The sequence below is a fragment of the Montipora foliosa genome, chromosome 8, assembly GCF_036669935.1.
Source record: "Montipora foliosa isolate CH-2021 chromosome 8, ASM3666993v2, whole genome shotgun sequence".
NCBI lineage: Eukaryota > Metazoa > Cnidaria > Anthozoa > Scleractinia > Acroporidae > Montipora > Montipora foliosa.
This window is the reverse complement of record NC_090876.1, coordinates 50,011,896-50,029,395: the sequence shown is the minus strand read 5'-3', so window position 1 is coordinate 50,029,395 and position 17,500 is coordinate 50,011,896. Positions and strand designations below refer to the sequence as shown.

Here is a 17,500-nt window from a genome sequence, read left to right as displayed (position 1 = left end):
TTGGTTCAAAGTTCTCGTGCCACTTTTTCAACCAATCAGAAGTGAAACCAAAACCGATCGTAACTTGCAAGTGCACATTTTCCCGTGCTTTGTGTCAGCTACGTGTAATTACTTTGAGTTTTTGATTGGTTTACCGGATTGTCTCCGTCCTTTTTGATTGGCCAAAGTAATTACGTACTTTGGTTTTGATTTTACGACACTCTATTGAAACTGACTCTATAATGGCCTAAATCCTAATTATACCCAAACAGTGATTTCTTTCATCTGTTCTTAAAAAAAATATCTATTGCAGCTCTGCCACTACACTGATTTCATTTGGTGCAAAGCTGTAATGACAAATAAAAAGTGGGAGCCCACTTATTAAAACTCTATCTGGTTTCTCTTGAATTTCCTCACAATTAACAAGCAGGCATATTTATCCTTCAGCAAAACCATTAACCTAGACTTGTTTCCTCTACTATCACAGGAAGATTGGCTGACCAATAGCGGAAACTTAAGGTTTGAATTCTCAGTAACTGAATGCAATCAATGGTGATTGAATACAGTTAGAGTGAAACCAGTTGTTTGTTTGCATGCCACTTTGCAATATTGTCACGCAATGCTGCACTCTTGATTGGCACTTTGCTCTGGGCAAGTTGAAGGTTCAAATTTCAAATTTGAAGTCTAATGCTATGCCTGTTGTAAAAAATAGAGTTCAGGGTTGTTTTGAATGGGAACAAATATCTGACCCTGGGACGGTAAACACAGGGCAGCAAGTTGAAATTTGAACTTGCAACTTCCTTGGAGCCAATTGTCAATCAAAACACCACCATTGCCTCACAAAATTGCAAAGTGGTGCGCAAATGAACAACCTGTAAACTGACTGCCTTACCAGCTCTCCTTTCTTTCCAGTCATTCCAACACTACCCGGAGGTCCTGGAGGTCCCTGCGATAAACAGTTAAGGTTCAAGGCTCAAAACATTGCAATAACCCATGAACATGGAAAGGTTCCTAACTTATGGTACATGTACACCTGTAATATCAATTCTCATTATCAATTAACCTGGGGTAGTGTTAAGTTCATGCCCAAATTATTGATCCATGCACACATGCAATGCACTTTTACTTATGCAGATAATGACACTCATCATCGTCATCAACTTGCCCCTAGTCTTTTGGCCAGGTTTGGTTTTGTGTGTTGGGTAACAACAAGTTGCCCAGGGTCATGCACAATAAAATGTGTCTTCCACACATCAGGGGACAGCTTAAGCAAAGACAACAATGACAGGTACGAAAACATCAAAATAAGAAACAACTCCTTTAATGATTATCCATGTCGTCAAACAAGCAAGGTTACAGAAAAATTGTCACTTGAGATAACACTGAGTTTTCAGCCCTAACTTCGTATATCACAGTGACATATAATAAATTCCATTACAAAGTTATTAAAATTCGAGAATATACAAAACTTTCAGCTCTAAATATGAACTTACCGGTGGCCCTGATTTTCCTGGCTCGCCATCTTTTCCTTTAGCTCCCTAATGGACAATGATAAAAAATGGGGTGAATAAAGTACAGGTCACTCATCACAGGTCACTCTTTTACCTATATTAAAGCAACCCAAAACCTTCAAATTGGCTAACCTTAGACCTCAAAAACCAAAATTTGATTTGATTTGCATTAACTTGTTAATTTCAATTTACAGTGTCCCCAATTAGTGCTCTACCGCGCTAGAAGATTAGACACTTAAATAAAATTCCTTTCCTTTCCTACATGTAAACAAGGTTTTTAGGCCTAATGAGGCCTAATGTTAGCATTAGTAAAGGTTTTGTAACAAGTGACCTGTGAAAAGTGGCCTGTGCTTTAGACCTGTCTGAAAAAAAATGCAATTTACAGTTCCTCAAATTGTACCTCAGTAAGATTTTAAAGTTACCTTATCTCCATTTTTGCCATCACCTCCAGGAGAACCAGGGGGGCCAGGAGGACCCTAACAGAAAAACAACATTAATGGATTTTCTTAAGTGGTATACATTACCAACACTTGTGTCTCTTTAGAAGGACACCCTTCCAACTTTCCATTAAAAAAAATTGACACCTTTAGCCCGACACGACTTTAAAACAAAGTTATGGGATGAGTAACAGTACTAATTGTCCGTCCAAAGCAGCTCATTTCGTCAAACTTTTCCATCCACTGTGCTTTGCTCTCTTTTCCATGTTGGCCTCCTGTCTATCATCATCAATCTTTTTACAAACCTCTGTTACTAACCTCCTCCACCCCAGATGATCAGATACAAAAAAATAATATTCTCCATGAGCGAAGTACTGCTATGCACTTAAGAATATCCTTCAAAGTGTCCTCGAATGTTAGAAAAGAAAGACCAACTCTTCTACAACCCTCTGCCAGTTCTCCATAGGGAAGTGCCTTTACTGGCCGTCCATCTGGCATGCTAGCAACATTGCCCAACCAACGCAATCTACTACTGATAAGGGTAATCTCAATATCTGTGGTGTTAGCAAAGAACTAACACTTCATCGTTTGTGATGAAATGATCCCATCTGATGTTAAGAATAGATCTGAGATATTGTTGCTGGACAGTTCTGAGGAGCTTAATGTGGTGACGGTTTTTGTTAATTTGTTCCCCATTGACAAAATTAATAACAAAAACAACACCACTGCACAATCCCAGATAAATATTAGTGATACCTACTAAATGAACCACGTAAACAAACTGGACATTGGAAGCACAAGCAATGACAAGCTCACCCTTGGACCAGGTATTCCATCTTCTCCAGGAATTCCATCAGGTCCCTGCAATACACAGAGACAAGCATTAGAGGCAGCTTATAATAACTAATTAACCCATCTTTGGCACTGGCTCCAAGAATCTTGACAATTAATGAGTGATGCTTTTCAGTGGTCACTCCTGCAGTCATAATTAAAATTTAAATGGAAACTGTATTGCAATTGTAAATAGCACTAAGTTTTTAAAGGAAATCATTGCATGACATTTTCCCCAAGTCAAACCACAAAATGACAACTGTGGCTGTCATGAAGTTAGCCCCTTACTCTGCAAGCTCCCACCTACCAATCAGCTTGATAAAGTAGTCAAAAGAGAGAAGTAGCAAGACAATAAATAAATTACCGTAAAGACTCATGTATAAGCCACACTCGAGTATAAGCCGAACCCCCAACTTTCAAGCATGATTTTGGAAAAAATAAGAACTCCAAAAAAGCACTCTTATAAATAAAGTTGGTCGTTTGTTCACACGAAATTTAGTGTTGTCTATTTAAAGCGACATTAATTAATAAGTTAATCAACTCTGAAAATCCCTTTTAAAAGCTTCTTTTTAATCAATTTCCCTATTCCCTGTGACTGACAACAGTTGTCTTCATTGCTAAAGCCCACAGTTGAAATGAAAAAGATAGAATTTGCACGCAAAAAGCACAGGAGAACGATGCAAACGTTTGCTTGATAACCACACAGTAATTTAACGAGGGACATCAGCTGTGCATGGCTATCATGTTTATCAAGATGTATCGAAGCCATTGATCGGAGAAAAACGCAATGAAATGTGACCATCCACGGGAAAACCAACAAAAAGGTGATGACACGGGCACGCTATTTTAGCACGCTAGACAAAAGAAATTTTCTTTAACACGGGAGTGCCGTGTCGTAATGCACGCCTCATTAAAATTTTCTTGTGTCTGATACTACAAGTTGTAAACAATAGAGCGTGTTATACCAAACAAAAGAGCGTGTCAGCAAAAGTAAAATCGAGCACCGCGTAAAAAGACACGGAGTGAGTGAAATTGCACGACAGCTGCGCCAAAACGAAAATTCCCTTGGAACGAAAATTGACTTCGAATTTTCGTGCGAAAAATCGCTCTGTTCGATAAATGACCTCAAAAAATTGAGCGAAATTTCGCTCTTTATTTGCTGTTCTCGAACACTCCCACGTATTTTCTGGACAAAAATTTGCCAAGTTCGAATTTGCCGCGATGATTGTTTTCTGCCGTAATTTCACAATGTGTAAGCTCTACAACAAACTCTTGTTCGTGAAGCAATCGCAGTTTTTGTTGTGTGAGCCAATTTTTTTTTTTTCGTTGGAAATAGCAGATTAAACTGTAGGATCATTGAATCTATTTTCGATACGACTTTATTTACGCTAACCTTAACGTGTTTATTTACGCGTACATACGCTTGTTCAGTGATGTTGTTGATGGCGGCCGCCGATTCATGTCACAAAAATTCGCTGCTTCAAATTTTGTTATCTGGAATTTTTGTTTGGTTACCTCCAAAATTCGCTACTTCGAATTTCGCTATCTCGAATTTTCGAGAAAGATCGTGAATTTTTCGCTTCAAACCCTACAAAAAATCGTTCGAAAATTCGATGATGATTCGCGAGAACAAAGGACAAATTTCGACGAATTTCGTTTGCATTACTTTTGCAATTTTACGGTGCCTGTTTTGGCACGCATCTGACACACAACACGCCACGCTAAACAAAAGGTTTGGAGTGTCTCAGTGTGCACAACAAAAGCCACCGTGACATCGATTGTGCTACTCATTAAATATGCACATATGGCGTGTTGAATGTCACACTCAGCGTGCCGTGTCATGCACGCGTGCCCGTGTCATCACCTTTTTGTTGGTTTTCCCGTGGATGGTCACAAATGGTCGGCCATTTGCCTTGCGAGTTCTCCAGAATAGCGTGGTATTTTCTTGCACGTAGTGGAGAAATCACTGTTGAGGTGATTGGTCGTAAACGCCATTGTAAGCAGCTGTGCGGAGGAATTGAGATTCCATGCCAGCTAAAGTTTAACTGCGCAAACAAAGTGCAAATGAAACGCTTGAAATAACTACTTGCGAGCAAGATTCAGGTTTAGAACCTCAAGATGCAAACAAACGGCTCCTTTTGGAGCCACCACTTCTAACCACCGAAAGCAGTGATCAACAACAGGTTTCAACAGGTTTAATCTTTAGTTAATGAAGGTTTTCAGTTCAATTTGTGACCCCTACAAGCAAGTTTACTCCCTCTGATAGCAATGGTCTTGTTTTTTACGCCGGACCCATGATTTTTGCCCCAAAACTTAAGCAAAAAGGTGCGGCTTATACACGAGTCTTTACGGTAATTGAAATGGAGTGATCGAGGGATATAGTGAGTGCAATCCGACTCACTCTAATACCTCATGCATGACTTTGTCATCTATGAGCTAAATGAGGAAGTAGACAGGGGTACCTAATTGGTAAGAGAAAACAAACTTTATTATTGAACCTACCCTTTCTCCCTTCACTCCATCGTTGCCATTGTGTCCAGGTTCACCTCGTCTTCCCTGCAGAGTAATTCATTGAATTTTTAAAATATATCCTGTGTGGTGGACTCTCAGAAATCACTTATACAGCAGAGGACTACAACAAAAACATAGTTTATAGTACTTGTACATGTATTTGCACAGCGGCTAGGATGGAAATGAAATTCAGACTTACATCGGTGCCAGGGATTCCAGCTGCTCCTACTGCACCCCGAGGTCCTTGTTCCCCCTGCAACAAAAAATAACTCTTCATTTCAATCTCTCATGGTTCAATCACAATAAAATTATTACATGTAGATGTGTACATCTCTTGAAATAATTATTGATATCCATCTTCTTACGGGGGGTCCTTGTTCTCCAGTAGCTCCAAGCCGACCAGTCTTGCCTCGTCTTCCCTAAATGCAAATTAGACATGATGGTTTAGGACTTGTCACTATACCTCGTTAGAGCGGTTTTCAAATTGGCGTTGTAAAACCAAAACCAAAGTAATTACTTTGGCCAATCAAAAACGACGGAAACAATTCGGTAAACCAATCAAAACTCGAAGTAATTACACGTAGCCGACACAAAGTGCGGGAAAATGTGCACACGCGAGCCACGATTGGTTTTGGTTACACTTAAAGTGGCGCGAGAACTTTGAACCAATCACTGAGTGCAGTAATCATAAACCAAAGCAATTCACTAATTACTTTCGACACTCAATTGAAAACCGCTCTACCATAACACACAATACAAGTAAATCCCATACTAATCCATTCAAATTAGAATTCGCAAAATGAGCTCTGCAGTTTTCAATTTCATCATAACAATTATTTGTGCTGATTTCTCTGTCACTCATGTCTTGCAAAAGGCCACAAGTCATGAGTTTGAGGGCACCCAGTGTTCAAGCTCCCTTCTTGTAACTCTATGACAGTGCTTACTATGCATGTACCTGATGGTGTGAAAGTATGTTTGTGACTGCACTGACATTCTTACATTCAATGTAAGGGCAATAATATTTAATGAATTAGCCATGAAACAGTAAACAAAGGAAGGAATAGTTGGCCTTGTGTTAAAAAAGCTACAAAAGTACAGCTAGCTGGCTCCTCTTTGCTTTTATCTGGATGGTAGCTAACAAGAAGCATTGAGATAAATTGCTTTGGGATCTTAGAAGTGACAATTGTTTAAGAGTCCATGAGTTTTTAATGCTTTACAATGGGTCCAAACCGTAAAAAAAAAAAAATTGGGACAAGATCCATTGTTTACCATCCTGTTGATGACTGATGGACTGCAGAATGACGCAAACAATTAAGACATTTCATATGTTGTACTAGTTCATTGAACTGGCTTTTATATGTAAACCATGCAATTCAATTTGCATTCAAATTTGCTTCAGATTAGGATAATGAATAATCTGACAAAGAAAAATAAATAAATGAACTGGTTTGAAAATTTTGAAACCATAAAAAAATTTGAGCCACAACATTAATACAAAATTGTTATTACTTACTTGTCTTCCAGAAGGACCTTTTGGCCCAGGAGCACCAGGTGGACCCTGATCTCCCTACAAAAGGTAAATGTATGGAAGTATGATTATGAATTTACAATTCCTGTGTCTATAAGTAGATAAGAATAAAACAAAAATAAACTCAGCTGCAATGACTCATTTGCTAATCCATGGCTGTTCATCAGATACAATTTCCTCCTCATTTAAATACGTTTTAAATATCCTTTTTTTTCCTATTTTATTTGAACTAATTGATAAATATGAACAGGTGCCTCACAAGTTACAGTGCTTTGGTTTGAAATAATTTCGCCCTTTAACATAATTTGCAGCAAAATAACACTGCTGCTAACTTTGTACACATTGCTTACATGGTATGTGAGAATCACAAAAAAAGGAACTTTAAGACTGCAATAATAATAATTTAATAGGTAGCATACCCTTGTCCCAGTCTGCCCTGGTAGTCCTGGAGGGCCATTTGGCCCAGAATCACCCTGTGTGGAAAACACATAGGCAAAAAATGTGTCATCCATGAAGATTGATTATGTCTTAATTAATTTTTTATTCAGGATTGAAGTGTGGGAAGAGGCCTTTTAGAGCAAACATGACAGCATACTGTAGATAAATTCCTTAAGTGAGCTCTTCACTTTGGTTATACAAACACCTTGCATGAAATATCAGAGGTCATCAGAGAGAGCATCTCCATACTATCGAAGCTATCATGGAAAATTTATCTCCTGTACTTAATGGGCTGTATATCACTAGTATGGTTACATACCAAATTGGACATCACAAAGTCCTGTTACCAATTTCCGCTCCTCTCCGGCCGGGAGGTGTGTATTGGGAAAGACTGTGCCCGAGGTCTCGATTACGGCCCGAGGCTGCAGGCCGAGGGCCGTACTTGAGACAGAGGGCACAGTTTTTCCCAATACGGACCGACCAAGGCCGGTGAATAACATTTTTATTTATTTCTAAATTCTATTTTTAGAAGGTAGGAGAAACAATTAAGAAAAACTGGAAAAGTCATGTTTGCGTAATAAAATTCGCTTTCACTGTGATAGCTTTCATCAGAATCCATTGTTTTTTTATGAGAAAGTTGAACAATAACACTGCTCTATTGCAAAAAACAATTAAGACAAATTGGAACTTTGCTCTTTCAATTCGCAACTTCACTCTGCGCTTAGCATAGTTGGTTACCATGACCGTGGTCAGGAGATACAAAAATACACGATCAAAGAAATAAATAAAGCAAGATACTACACACTAAATCATCCAATAAGACATATATCTTTAGACTGTACCTGTGCACCAGATGGTCCTACAGATCCATCTTCCCCAGCTTTTCCCTGCAATTACAACAAGGATGACACCCTTGATTCCATCAAATTAAGACTGGTGTCAATGAGACTCACACAATATTTGATGCATGTAACTAATTCCTTTATTAATGGAACAATTGCCCCAAGAGGCAAAAAACATTGATCACTTAACTTTAAGTAATATTAAAATTTACAAATTGAAAAATCTATATGAAATCATACCGGACGTCCCGGAGCACCTGGCAATCCTTGCGGACCCATTGGACCTGGGTCACCCTGCAAGATTTAAACGTTAAAATAATAAGAAAGATGGGATGTGAGAAACAGTAAACCTTGTGAAAATTCCAAGCCCCAACGGCCAAACTGCAGCTTCCATCAATCAAACTTCTGATGCCAAGCTGAAAGTTGACCCGAAATCAATGATTTGTGACATAACTAACCTACCAATCAGCATCTTTGGTTATTATGGTACATTCGTACACTGGAACTTCATGCCAATGGAAAGCAATAGAATCTGTTCGAATCTTTTTACTGAAGAACCTCTAAAAAGATATCATGAAGGCATTCGAGCCTGAAGGCGGAGTTGACCTTCCCGGTAGTCTGAAATTTCAGCCGTCCCCTCCCCAACCCTAAGTGGCACACCCCTAGGGTTAGGGAAGAGATGGCTGAAAGTTCAGGCTAATCTTCCCAGCTATGTCCAGAAATGTTATTGATGGAAACCAAAAAGCAGTTTGGCGCTTAGTGCTTTAAGGTGAGATTCCTTTGGGATTTCACGGAATTAACTACCTTAAAAAATCATAAGTTGAAAAAAAAACACCTTATTCATTCTCTTGTTGAAGAGCAAATTAGCCTACCAAGCCTCGATACCATACAGTGAATTGAAAAGAATAGAATTCTTGCTCTAAAATGAGGCTTGGTAGGCTAATTTGCACGGCGACAAAATAATTCACACGATCCCAGTTGACTGGGCTGGCTTGGTTACTGGGTTTCTGTTTACAGAAAAATTAAGGGGGGGGGGGGGGAATCTAACGAGCAAGCCTCAAGCGAATTTCTCGATTTTCTTTGTTTAAGCAACCTTAAATTTCAAATTTAGTTTCATTTACTGTTTACTTCTTAATTTACTTGTTTCTGTTTTTTCTATATTCCAGAGCAATTGCGAGTTGCAAAGTTTTGGCAGCAGGTCTGTGAGAATTTGTTTCACGGTCACAAAAACTTTGCCCTTGGGCATGTGGGAAAAATGCTGGAAGTGGAAAATGCCGGCACACTTGGGCTGCTGTTGCAAGGATGGATATCATACATACATACATACTTAATTGACCGCTCCCCATAGGGGCTTTTCAGGGCCAATGAAACACAATGAAACGACAGAACAAAACAACAACTGTTAAGAATCCCAACTGGCTGGAGGCAAACCAGTTGGCTATTTACAAGTGCGGCTGGGAAGTTGAACCAGGGACTACCAGGATCAAATTCAACGAGCGGTCAGAGCGGGTCTTGAACCCGGGATCTCAGAATCTCAAGGCAAGCACCCTAACTACTGGGCCACACTGCCTCATATCACGGGTTATTTAAGAAAAAGAAAGTAAACAAACTCATTCGAAGAGATTGAACACATATGGTAATATTTAATAAGAGAAGAAATGTCTTCATCGCACAAATGAGTGGAAGTGCTACTATGATCAAATTTTTATCCCTCCAATTTTTAGGTTTATCACATAGAATACCAGGAAAGATTAAAAAGGCTGTTTACTGTTTGGAAATATCTGCATTGGGTTGAAAAACGTGTAAATATGCAAATGAGAGGACCGATGACGTCAACTCAACCCAATACAAAATCAAGTATATAAATAGAGCAATCTCAGTCAATTTGCAGCAGCTAGAGACCATTGAAACTTGTTGGGCTAATAGTTCTGCAGGCAACACACCTACGACTACAAAGAAATTGGTTTCCATGGTAAATCACTCTTTTCCAGTCCCCTCCAACCTGATTTCAATATTTTTGGTGATCTTAAGCTAGAAAAACATTTAAAATTTAACGGGGCCACAAGCTTGACCTAACATTTTCATATGCTTGCAGGATCATGCAAATGAGGCACCATTGGCAAATTTGTATCAAAATAGAATGCCAAAGGTGGCCCGCAAAGCCTTTAATATCAGGGAGGTCTGGAACCCAGTGTGTTGCCATGGCAACACAAATGGTATGCTCATATTGTGGAGCAAATCTACTAGAATCTTACTGCAAAGAATCAAGTATTTCTGATACAAATTGGCTGAGATATAAATTCAGGTGAGTTTATGACGTCATCACTTGGCTAATTTCGAATTTTTTAAACTTGAATATCTCTGAAAATAGTAAACAGCATTCTTCTTCTTGTACAGACTACATGTTTGTGTTTGAACCTTTATTAGGACTCCCGAGGGACATGCTTCTTGGGGAATGTTTTTGAAACCGTTCAAAAAAACCGCAACCCACCACCGCCCCACTCACACTGGAGTAGCATACACTGCTTAAGGGTTTAAATTTAATGAATGTACATTGTAATGTCATTGTGATTAATAAAAAAACCAAGACGCTTGGTGGTGTTTATGTGGAATGCTGTTTTTTGCGTAAAGTGTGTAAAGTCTGTTGCAGATGTCACTGATCCCTGAAGCCGACTGAGAGTCACAAGGGAGGGGTAGGAAGGTTAAGTGTGACGAGAATCTAACATTTCCTTTGCAACCTCTAGCGTTTTCATGAATCAATCTTATTTGCATGTGCTCACATTGAATAAAAGCAATTCTAGCTACATTTAGGAATTGAAACAATGCACGGGATTTGCGAAAGTAGAGAATCAAGCCAAGAGTTTTCTTATAGGCATGTGGCTAATTACCATATCTGACTACAATGAAACCCACACTCAAGCGAATTTTAAAAGTGGTCTGCCACAGGCATCCCACGTAATTAACAATAACTTTTTACCTGTGCTCCCTTTTGGCCTTCAGAACCATCACTGCCAGGATTTCCCTAGATTTGGGAACAAAAATCTAATGTAAAAATGCATTGCTCAAAAGAACTATTTTTCAGTCAAATGCTTGCCATATTGACCACCAAATGAAATTTCAGCCTAGTACAGAAAGACAAAAAACTTAAATTAATTAATATAGTGGCAAAAAAGGGGTGCAAATAAATAACAACCTCTTACTAAGCAAACCAGAGGACCACACTGGAAAATATTGGCCCAATGTCGTGGCAGTATGTGCATATTCCATGCAAAAATGACTGGGGGGTAATATTCCACAAAATGATTCAACAGTATGATCCCAAGCAAGTGAAGTCAGTAGGTTGTTTATTAAATGGCATTGTTTCTTTGAGTGATCAGACACTTCTCCGCTTGGTAAATGTGACCCTCTTTGGGAAAAACGGGCTTAATGAAATTTGCGTTAAAATGCGTTTCAACGCATTTTGAATGCATTACAATGCATTCCAATGTTGGCCAATGAATCACACATTGGCAACGTTTCCAAACATTCTAATTCCAATGGCATTTCCAATATGACCTGGTAATTATAAACATTAACACGTCTGTACATTGAAAATACACCGCGTTTTGTTTTGTGGCAATTTCGGAATACCTCGCCACTTCCTAAGCAAATTAGCAGTCATGTTGCTTTTTTCAGCAATTATGACAAACACATTAATTTTGAAAACAAAGTCCCGATTTTAGGTAGATTTTTTTAAAATCAAAGATGACAACAACAGCATTAATTCAGTGCATCCATTACTTCATTAGCTACTGTAGTTGCAAAGTAAAACACAACAAATTATTATTTTCATCCAAAGAAATGTAGCATTTCACGTTGTTTTCAATGCTCAAGTATTGATACATTCAAAGCGGTGTGTTCATACCAGAGTTGAAATTTGGTAAGTTCAGCATCATTTAATTCTGCGTTTGTGCAGGATAGGTCTTCAATCTTTGGTCTTCGTTTTTGGGATCTAGTTATTTCAGCTTGAAATCCGTCCAAAACTCGAAGCGCTCAACCTCAAATAATATCGAAAACTCCAGCATTGGTAGCTCCAAGGATGCATAGCAGGATTTTTTGTGTACCGGCTTGCAGCTGTCATGCCATGTGCACCTCTCTGATTGGCTGATGATTCCTTATTAGCCAATCACAGAAGAGCAAACGTTGTGACGACTGCAAACCGGCACACCAAAACCCAGCTACGCTTCCTTCCTGCATTTTAAAAATATTATTTGAGGTCCAGCGCTTCGAGTTTTGGACGGATTTCAGATATAATGGCATGAGAGGAAACCTCTGGAAACCTCTGGGTTTCAGCTTGCTTGGTGCGTGATTTGAAACCTGTACAATGGGAATTTTTTAGTGAAATCGGCTTGGTGCTGGAGGAATCTGAAATCGAGCTTTCCAACCTTGTCTTTCTATTTGTACGCAGAGGTGAATGTCCAACACAGGGCTTGAAATTGCGACTCACTGGTCGCCAATGCGACCAAAAATTGAGGAATGGCGACTAGATTTTCAGCACTAGTCGCCAGCTGGCGAATCACGTTTTGTCTGATAATCCAGGATAAATGGCAGACAACTGTTGTATTTGAATCTTTATATGATGAAACTGTTCAGAACTGGTAGCTAGAACACGACTCACCTTTCTCTCCCCATTAAAATAATGTATAAATACTACAAGAAAACCGGTTTCTCACATTGTTAATTAATAGCACAAATGTACTGCGATACTTCGATCACCACATTTACTAGGCACCATATTGTTTCAGCGGGTTCATGGGATCGTAGGTGCAATTAAACACCGTATGCTTCTTGCTGGTTACCGTGAATTTTGCGCCCGGAAGATTCATTAAAAGATTTTGTTTTTTGTACTACTTAATAATAATTATGACTTTCCTTGCATGCAAAGTTGGCGACCAATTTTATGATCTGGCGACCAAATTTTCCCCCATTAGTCACCAGCTGGCACCTGAGCAAAAAAGTTAATTTCAAGCCCTGCAACACAAACCCTTCATTTTTCTCGGTCTTTTTAATTTTTTAATAAGTGCTCTACTAATTCTGTTAAGTTGTAGAAGGACACGGCTGAAATTCTACTCTTGACAATCAATTGTCATTGACATTGTTGGAATGTTTTGTGGATGTATCCTAATGATGATTATCAACATTTGTAAACGTTTTCTGAATGTTTTGAAATGATTTTTCAATGGTATTGAATGTTTTCTATTTCCGTTGGGGAACATTGCAAAGGTTTCAGAATGCATTGAGAATGTTTTTGAATGCATTTCAACGTTCCCAAATGTGTTGCACTGAAAAACAGCTCGACGCAATTTTCATTAAGCCTGGTTTTCCCAAAGAGGGTCACAAATGTTCATAATCTTTGTCTTCCATTAGCAAATCTTTACATGAAAATTAATTTTGGCTTGCTAGAATTACATGTACTGTTGTGATGAAAAAATTAAATTCCGCGTTTTTAAAAACTTTTCGTGTTTCACTCTACCTGAATTTCCTGGGAGAGAGAAAAAATACGGAAGTAGACCGTTTCCACAGTAATGGCCTGCAGTGTAAAATCCTGACCGAACACTGGCCAATCGGAGTGCTCCATATAATAATTGCAATTATTGCTGGGCTTAAGATAACATTATTCTTTCAATTAAATACCTGCTGCATTGAACAGTATATGAGATTTGAGCTTGGTTATGTTTGATAATATACATGTACATGTACATGTATGTATAATTTATCAAAATTATTCAAGTGGGAAAGAAAATTAATAAAATTATTTTATCAATAGTTCACAACTTACATCAGTACCAGGATCTCCCTGAGGGCCTTGCCCACCTCTTCTTCCTTGCAAACCCTGGCCAATGTAAAGAAAGAAATTAATTTCAGAAGCAATCAGCAAGTCTCACTGGTTGAATCACTGTTAAATCCTTGCAATAACTTGCTGATTGAAGGATTGTGACCAATAGTTTGGTGATAATCCCTAGTAAACAGGACAAGGTTTAAGATTCAATCCTTATTTACAAGTGGGAACAGTGGTTGACTCTTAAGTTGTCACACATTCAAGTGAACTATTTCACCCAACCTCAGAATTCCTTAGAATACCTCAGACTTGCGAATTGTACAATAATACAGCTGTATGTCCTTTGCTTGTAGCTGAGGCATTTTTTCAAGGCAGCCTGTATACTAGATCTAAATAAACTCTGACCTGTTTTCCTTGTTCTCCTGCTACTCCTGGGTCCCCTGTGGATCCTTTCTCACCAGGAGATCCTGGTACTCCAGTGGGTCCTGGCACACCAGGGGGTCCCTAGGAATCGTAATGAGAAGTTCAGAATTACATGACATGTAAGAAAAAAATAATGAGTCATGATTACTTCTATTAGAGGAAGCATTCATCAAGGTCATGAAACCTTCAGTGAAAATTCAAGAGACCAACAGTGTGCATTTTTTTCACTTGCATCCTCTGATTTAGTCTCTTCATGGATGCAAACAAATATTGATGACATCTTACAGTGTATGCCATGGATATCGCATGAACGATACAATGAAACTGGTGGTTTTGAACTGTAGGGATTCGTTAAGGAATTTTATGCTACTTACTCGGAAGGTTTTTGTGCTAGTGATATTTAAAAAACAGTTAAATTTTTGCAGTGATCAATAAGATTTCTTTTTCAATTGTGCAACAATATAATATGTGATTGTACACAAAAAAATGAGCAAAACAAGAACAAAAGATGACTTACATAATTTGGCCTTGCGCACGGTATTGGTTGTCAAATGCTTATTACCGACAATACCCGACTTTTAGCTGTTATTTTTTTGCTACAAAGTATTTATCTGGAATAATACCGGAAAAAAAGCTTTTCTATTGTCTGCTGTTTATTTTGTTACTTTCCTTGCGTTTATTTTGCTGTATTAGCGCACAGCACCAAGACAAAGTGGGTGGAATCGGGAATTTTTTCATTGGGCGTGTTACATTTTGATCTGAAACATCGCACTTTTAATATCGTTTCTATCGTTTGTATCCCTTTAAACTCTCTATCGTTCGTTAGGTTCGCGGCAGCTATTGTTTGAAAGAAAGGACAAAAAAAGGTTTAAAGCGTTTTGCGGGTTTCAAGGGTTTAGAGCCTTTCAAAGTTTGTACTTTGCGTGAGAGAATTAAGTCACGTATTAAGTAAAAATTGTCACATGCTAGCTGCAACCAAACTTTGTTCAGTGAAGCAGAACGAGGTAACTGTTTTGTTTGTGCGTATTTCACTGCTTTGCAATTTTCAAAAGTGGAATTTTAACATGTACATGTATTTTGGGCTATCTACAAAGGAAAAATGAAGGAAACCATTGGCAAGTGTTTTACAAACCACCGAAACGATTCAAACCAAACCAGAGATCAAACCATTTGAACGCTAAGCAAACTGTAAATTTCTTTTTGGCGTGATGGTTAAAATTTTAGTGCAAAAACTAGTTGCGTAACACTAGTTCTGCCTCTACAACTCTAAAAGTACTGATTGTCTGTGGATGAACATGTTCACTGCTGTTTTTCTCGCTGATTTGAAGTGCAGGTTTTTTCTTTTGCCCTTAATTGAAAACAGAAAGTTATTTTGAAGCTTCCTTTTTACCAGCTAAATGCACATGAGATTTACTTTTCATCTCTGTTTTCCGATTATTACAGTTTCCTTGTAATTTTAAAATCAAGCCCTTAATTTAGCATTACATTTTTTGTAATGGCCTTGAACACCAATACCGTGCACAAGGCCATTTCAAAGTGTCAAGCGACATGCACCTAATGCCTACAAATGCGGACTTCACAAAGTACCCGTAAATCTCACTAAGCCGGGACCTTCTCTAGAACACGTTCCTGCAGATGAGAATGTGTTCTAGAGAACAGGTTATAGAGAACATTTTTGTTCCACATCCGTCCTGCCCCAGTTCAGTATCCGTTCTGTTGCTCCTTCATTACTCGTTCAAGTTTCGTTCTGATCATGTTTGTGAACGCGTTCCCTGTTAGGTTAATTCTGAGTGGTACTGTAGACATACGTTTAGTATACCAAAACTATTTTACAGTTAGAATTGTAAGATTTTTGAAAAAAATCTCAATGTTGATGAATTTGTAAAAAAGATCTTTCTTCAATGGTAACTTGAAAATTGTGGCTTCCTGTAATTCTGTTTTCACTTATAAATCTTGAAAGTGAAGGTAAACTATTTGTAACATACATGTAAGGGGGATTCAAACATGCACTCACTTTTCATTGAGAGCTCCTAGTAAATAATATTATTCTTGAGTTAAGTTCTAGATTTTTCTCACCGGTTGTCCACGAATTCCTCCTTGTCCATTTTGTCCCATAACACCCTATTACAGAGTAGAACAAAAAACAAGAATTCATCACCTGAATCAAGCATTAGCTTGCATTCAATACTTTAAAGGTTGTGCCGCAGAATGCCTTTGAAGACTTCTGATGCAATAGTAAATTAAATTAAATTAATAATAATAATAATAATAATAATAATAATAATAATTCTTGACCTTCTGTGAACAGAACAACCTGTGATTGTATTTAAACACTGCAAGCGTTAACACTGCTTAGCCTTGGCCCAGACTTGGGGCTTAGAAAGTAAGCGTCTTCTGGAGCATAAGAGTGGTGGGTGCATACCAATGACTGTGGAGGCCTGCATTACAACACATCCAGAATCCCAAGATCTTAAAAAAAAAAAAACAGCCAACCAGAGACCACACCCGAATAACCATCCACCAATGGCATAATCTTTGTCAACACCCCATGCATCTTCCTGATTTCCTTTACCAGAGTAGAGTAGTTGGTGACTTTTTCATTCTCTTTACTCACTATGTTCCTACCCCAAGGCAACAAGAAAACAACAATTGCCAACTCCTGATCTGCGCAATCCAATAAAGTAACGTCGGGACCACCCTCTGTGTTGTTTTGACGCTCCTATCCCAGCACATCCTCCAACAACCTCAACTCACCCACAATCTCTTTACACCACACTTCACACCATACTTTCAACAAAGCTCCCAGTACACCCTCAACACCATCCCATAATGCCTCCTCTGATACTCCCTCTGTGCCAAACCAGTACAAACACTTCCAACATGCCCAACCGACTCCACCTCTTTGTCACACACTCTACACTCTGTATCTAAATCCTGCTTCTCAATTATGGCCTGAAAAAAAAATTCATTAGCAAAGCCTGCTTGTGAGCCACAAAAAAATACTCCTCCATGCTCTTCCCCAAATACCTAGCTCTAAGAAACAGAAAACAGGCAATTATCTGAAATAATTTTCTCCTAAAATGCTGTACTTTCTTCCGACAATCCCTGTGCAACATGACATCAAGTACTTACCGAGGGACCCGGGGGACCATCAGGACCAGTCTCACCCCGATCACCAGGTA

At 38.6% G+C, this 17,500-nt stretch overlaps 1 protein-coding gene across 1 annotated transcript in view; it reads right to left on the bottom strand.

Annotated features, from left to right (window-relative positions):
- Positions 1-17,500, bottom strand: part of LOC137968111 (collagen alpha-1(III) chain-like) — an 86,668-nt gene that overhangs the window by 43,992 nt on the left and 25,176 nt on the right. Inside the window, exons 12-27 of the mRNA XM_068814735.1 lie at positions 17,451-17,500; positions 16,395-16,439; positions 14,301-14,399; positions 13,896-13,949; positions 11,055-11,099; positions 8,318-8,371; positions 8,078-8,122; positions 7,217-7,270; positions 6,783-6,836; positions 5,635-5,688; positions 5,469-5,522; positions 5,261-5,314; positions 2,744-2,788; positions 1,913-1,966; positions 1,473-1,517; positions 872-925 (exon numbers count right to left, since the gene is read on the bottom strand). The exon at positions 17,451-17,500 is cut by the window's right edge and continues 4 nt beyond it. Coding sequence (XP_068670836.1) covers positions 872-925; positions 1,473-1,517; positions 1,913-1,966; positions 2,744-2,788; positions 5,261-5,314; positions 5,469-5,522; positions 5,635-5,688; positions 6,783-6,836; positions 7,217-7,270; positions 8,078-8,122; positions 8,318-8,371; positions 11,055-11,099; positions 13,896-13,949; positions 14,301-14,399; positions 16,395-16,439; positions 17,451-17,500 — 860 coding nt within the window. The remainder of the gene's footprint in view (positions 1-871; positions 926-1,472; positions 1,518-1,912; positions 1,967-2,743; positions 2,789-5,260; positions 5,315-5,468; positions 5,523-5,634; positions 5,689-6,782; positions 6,837-7,216; positions 7,271-8,077; positions 8,123-8,317; positions 8,372-11,054; positions 11,100-13,895; positions 13,950-14,300; positions 14,400-16,394; positions 16,440-17,450) is intronic.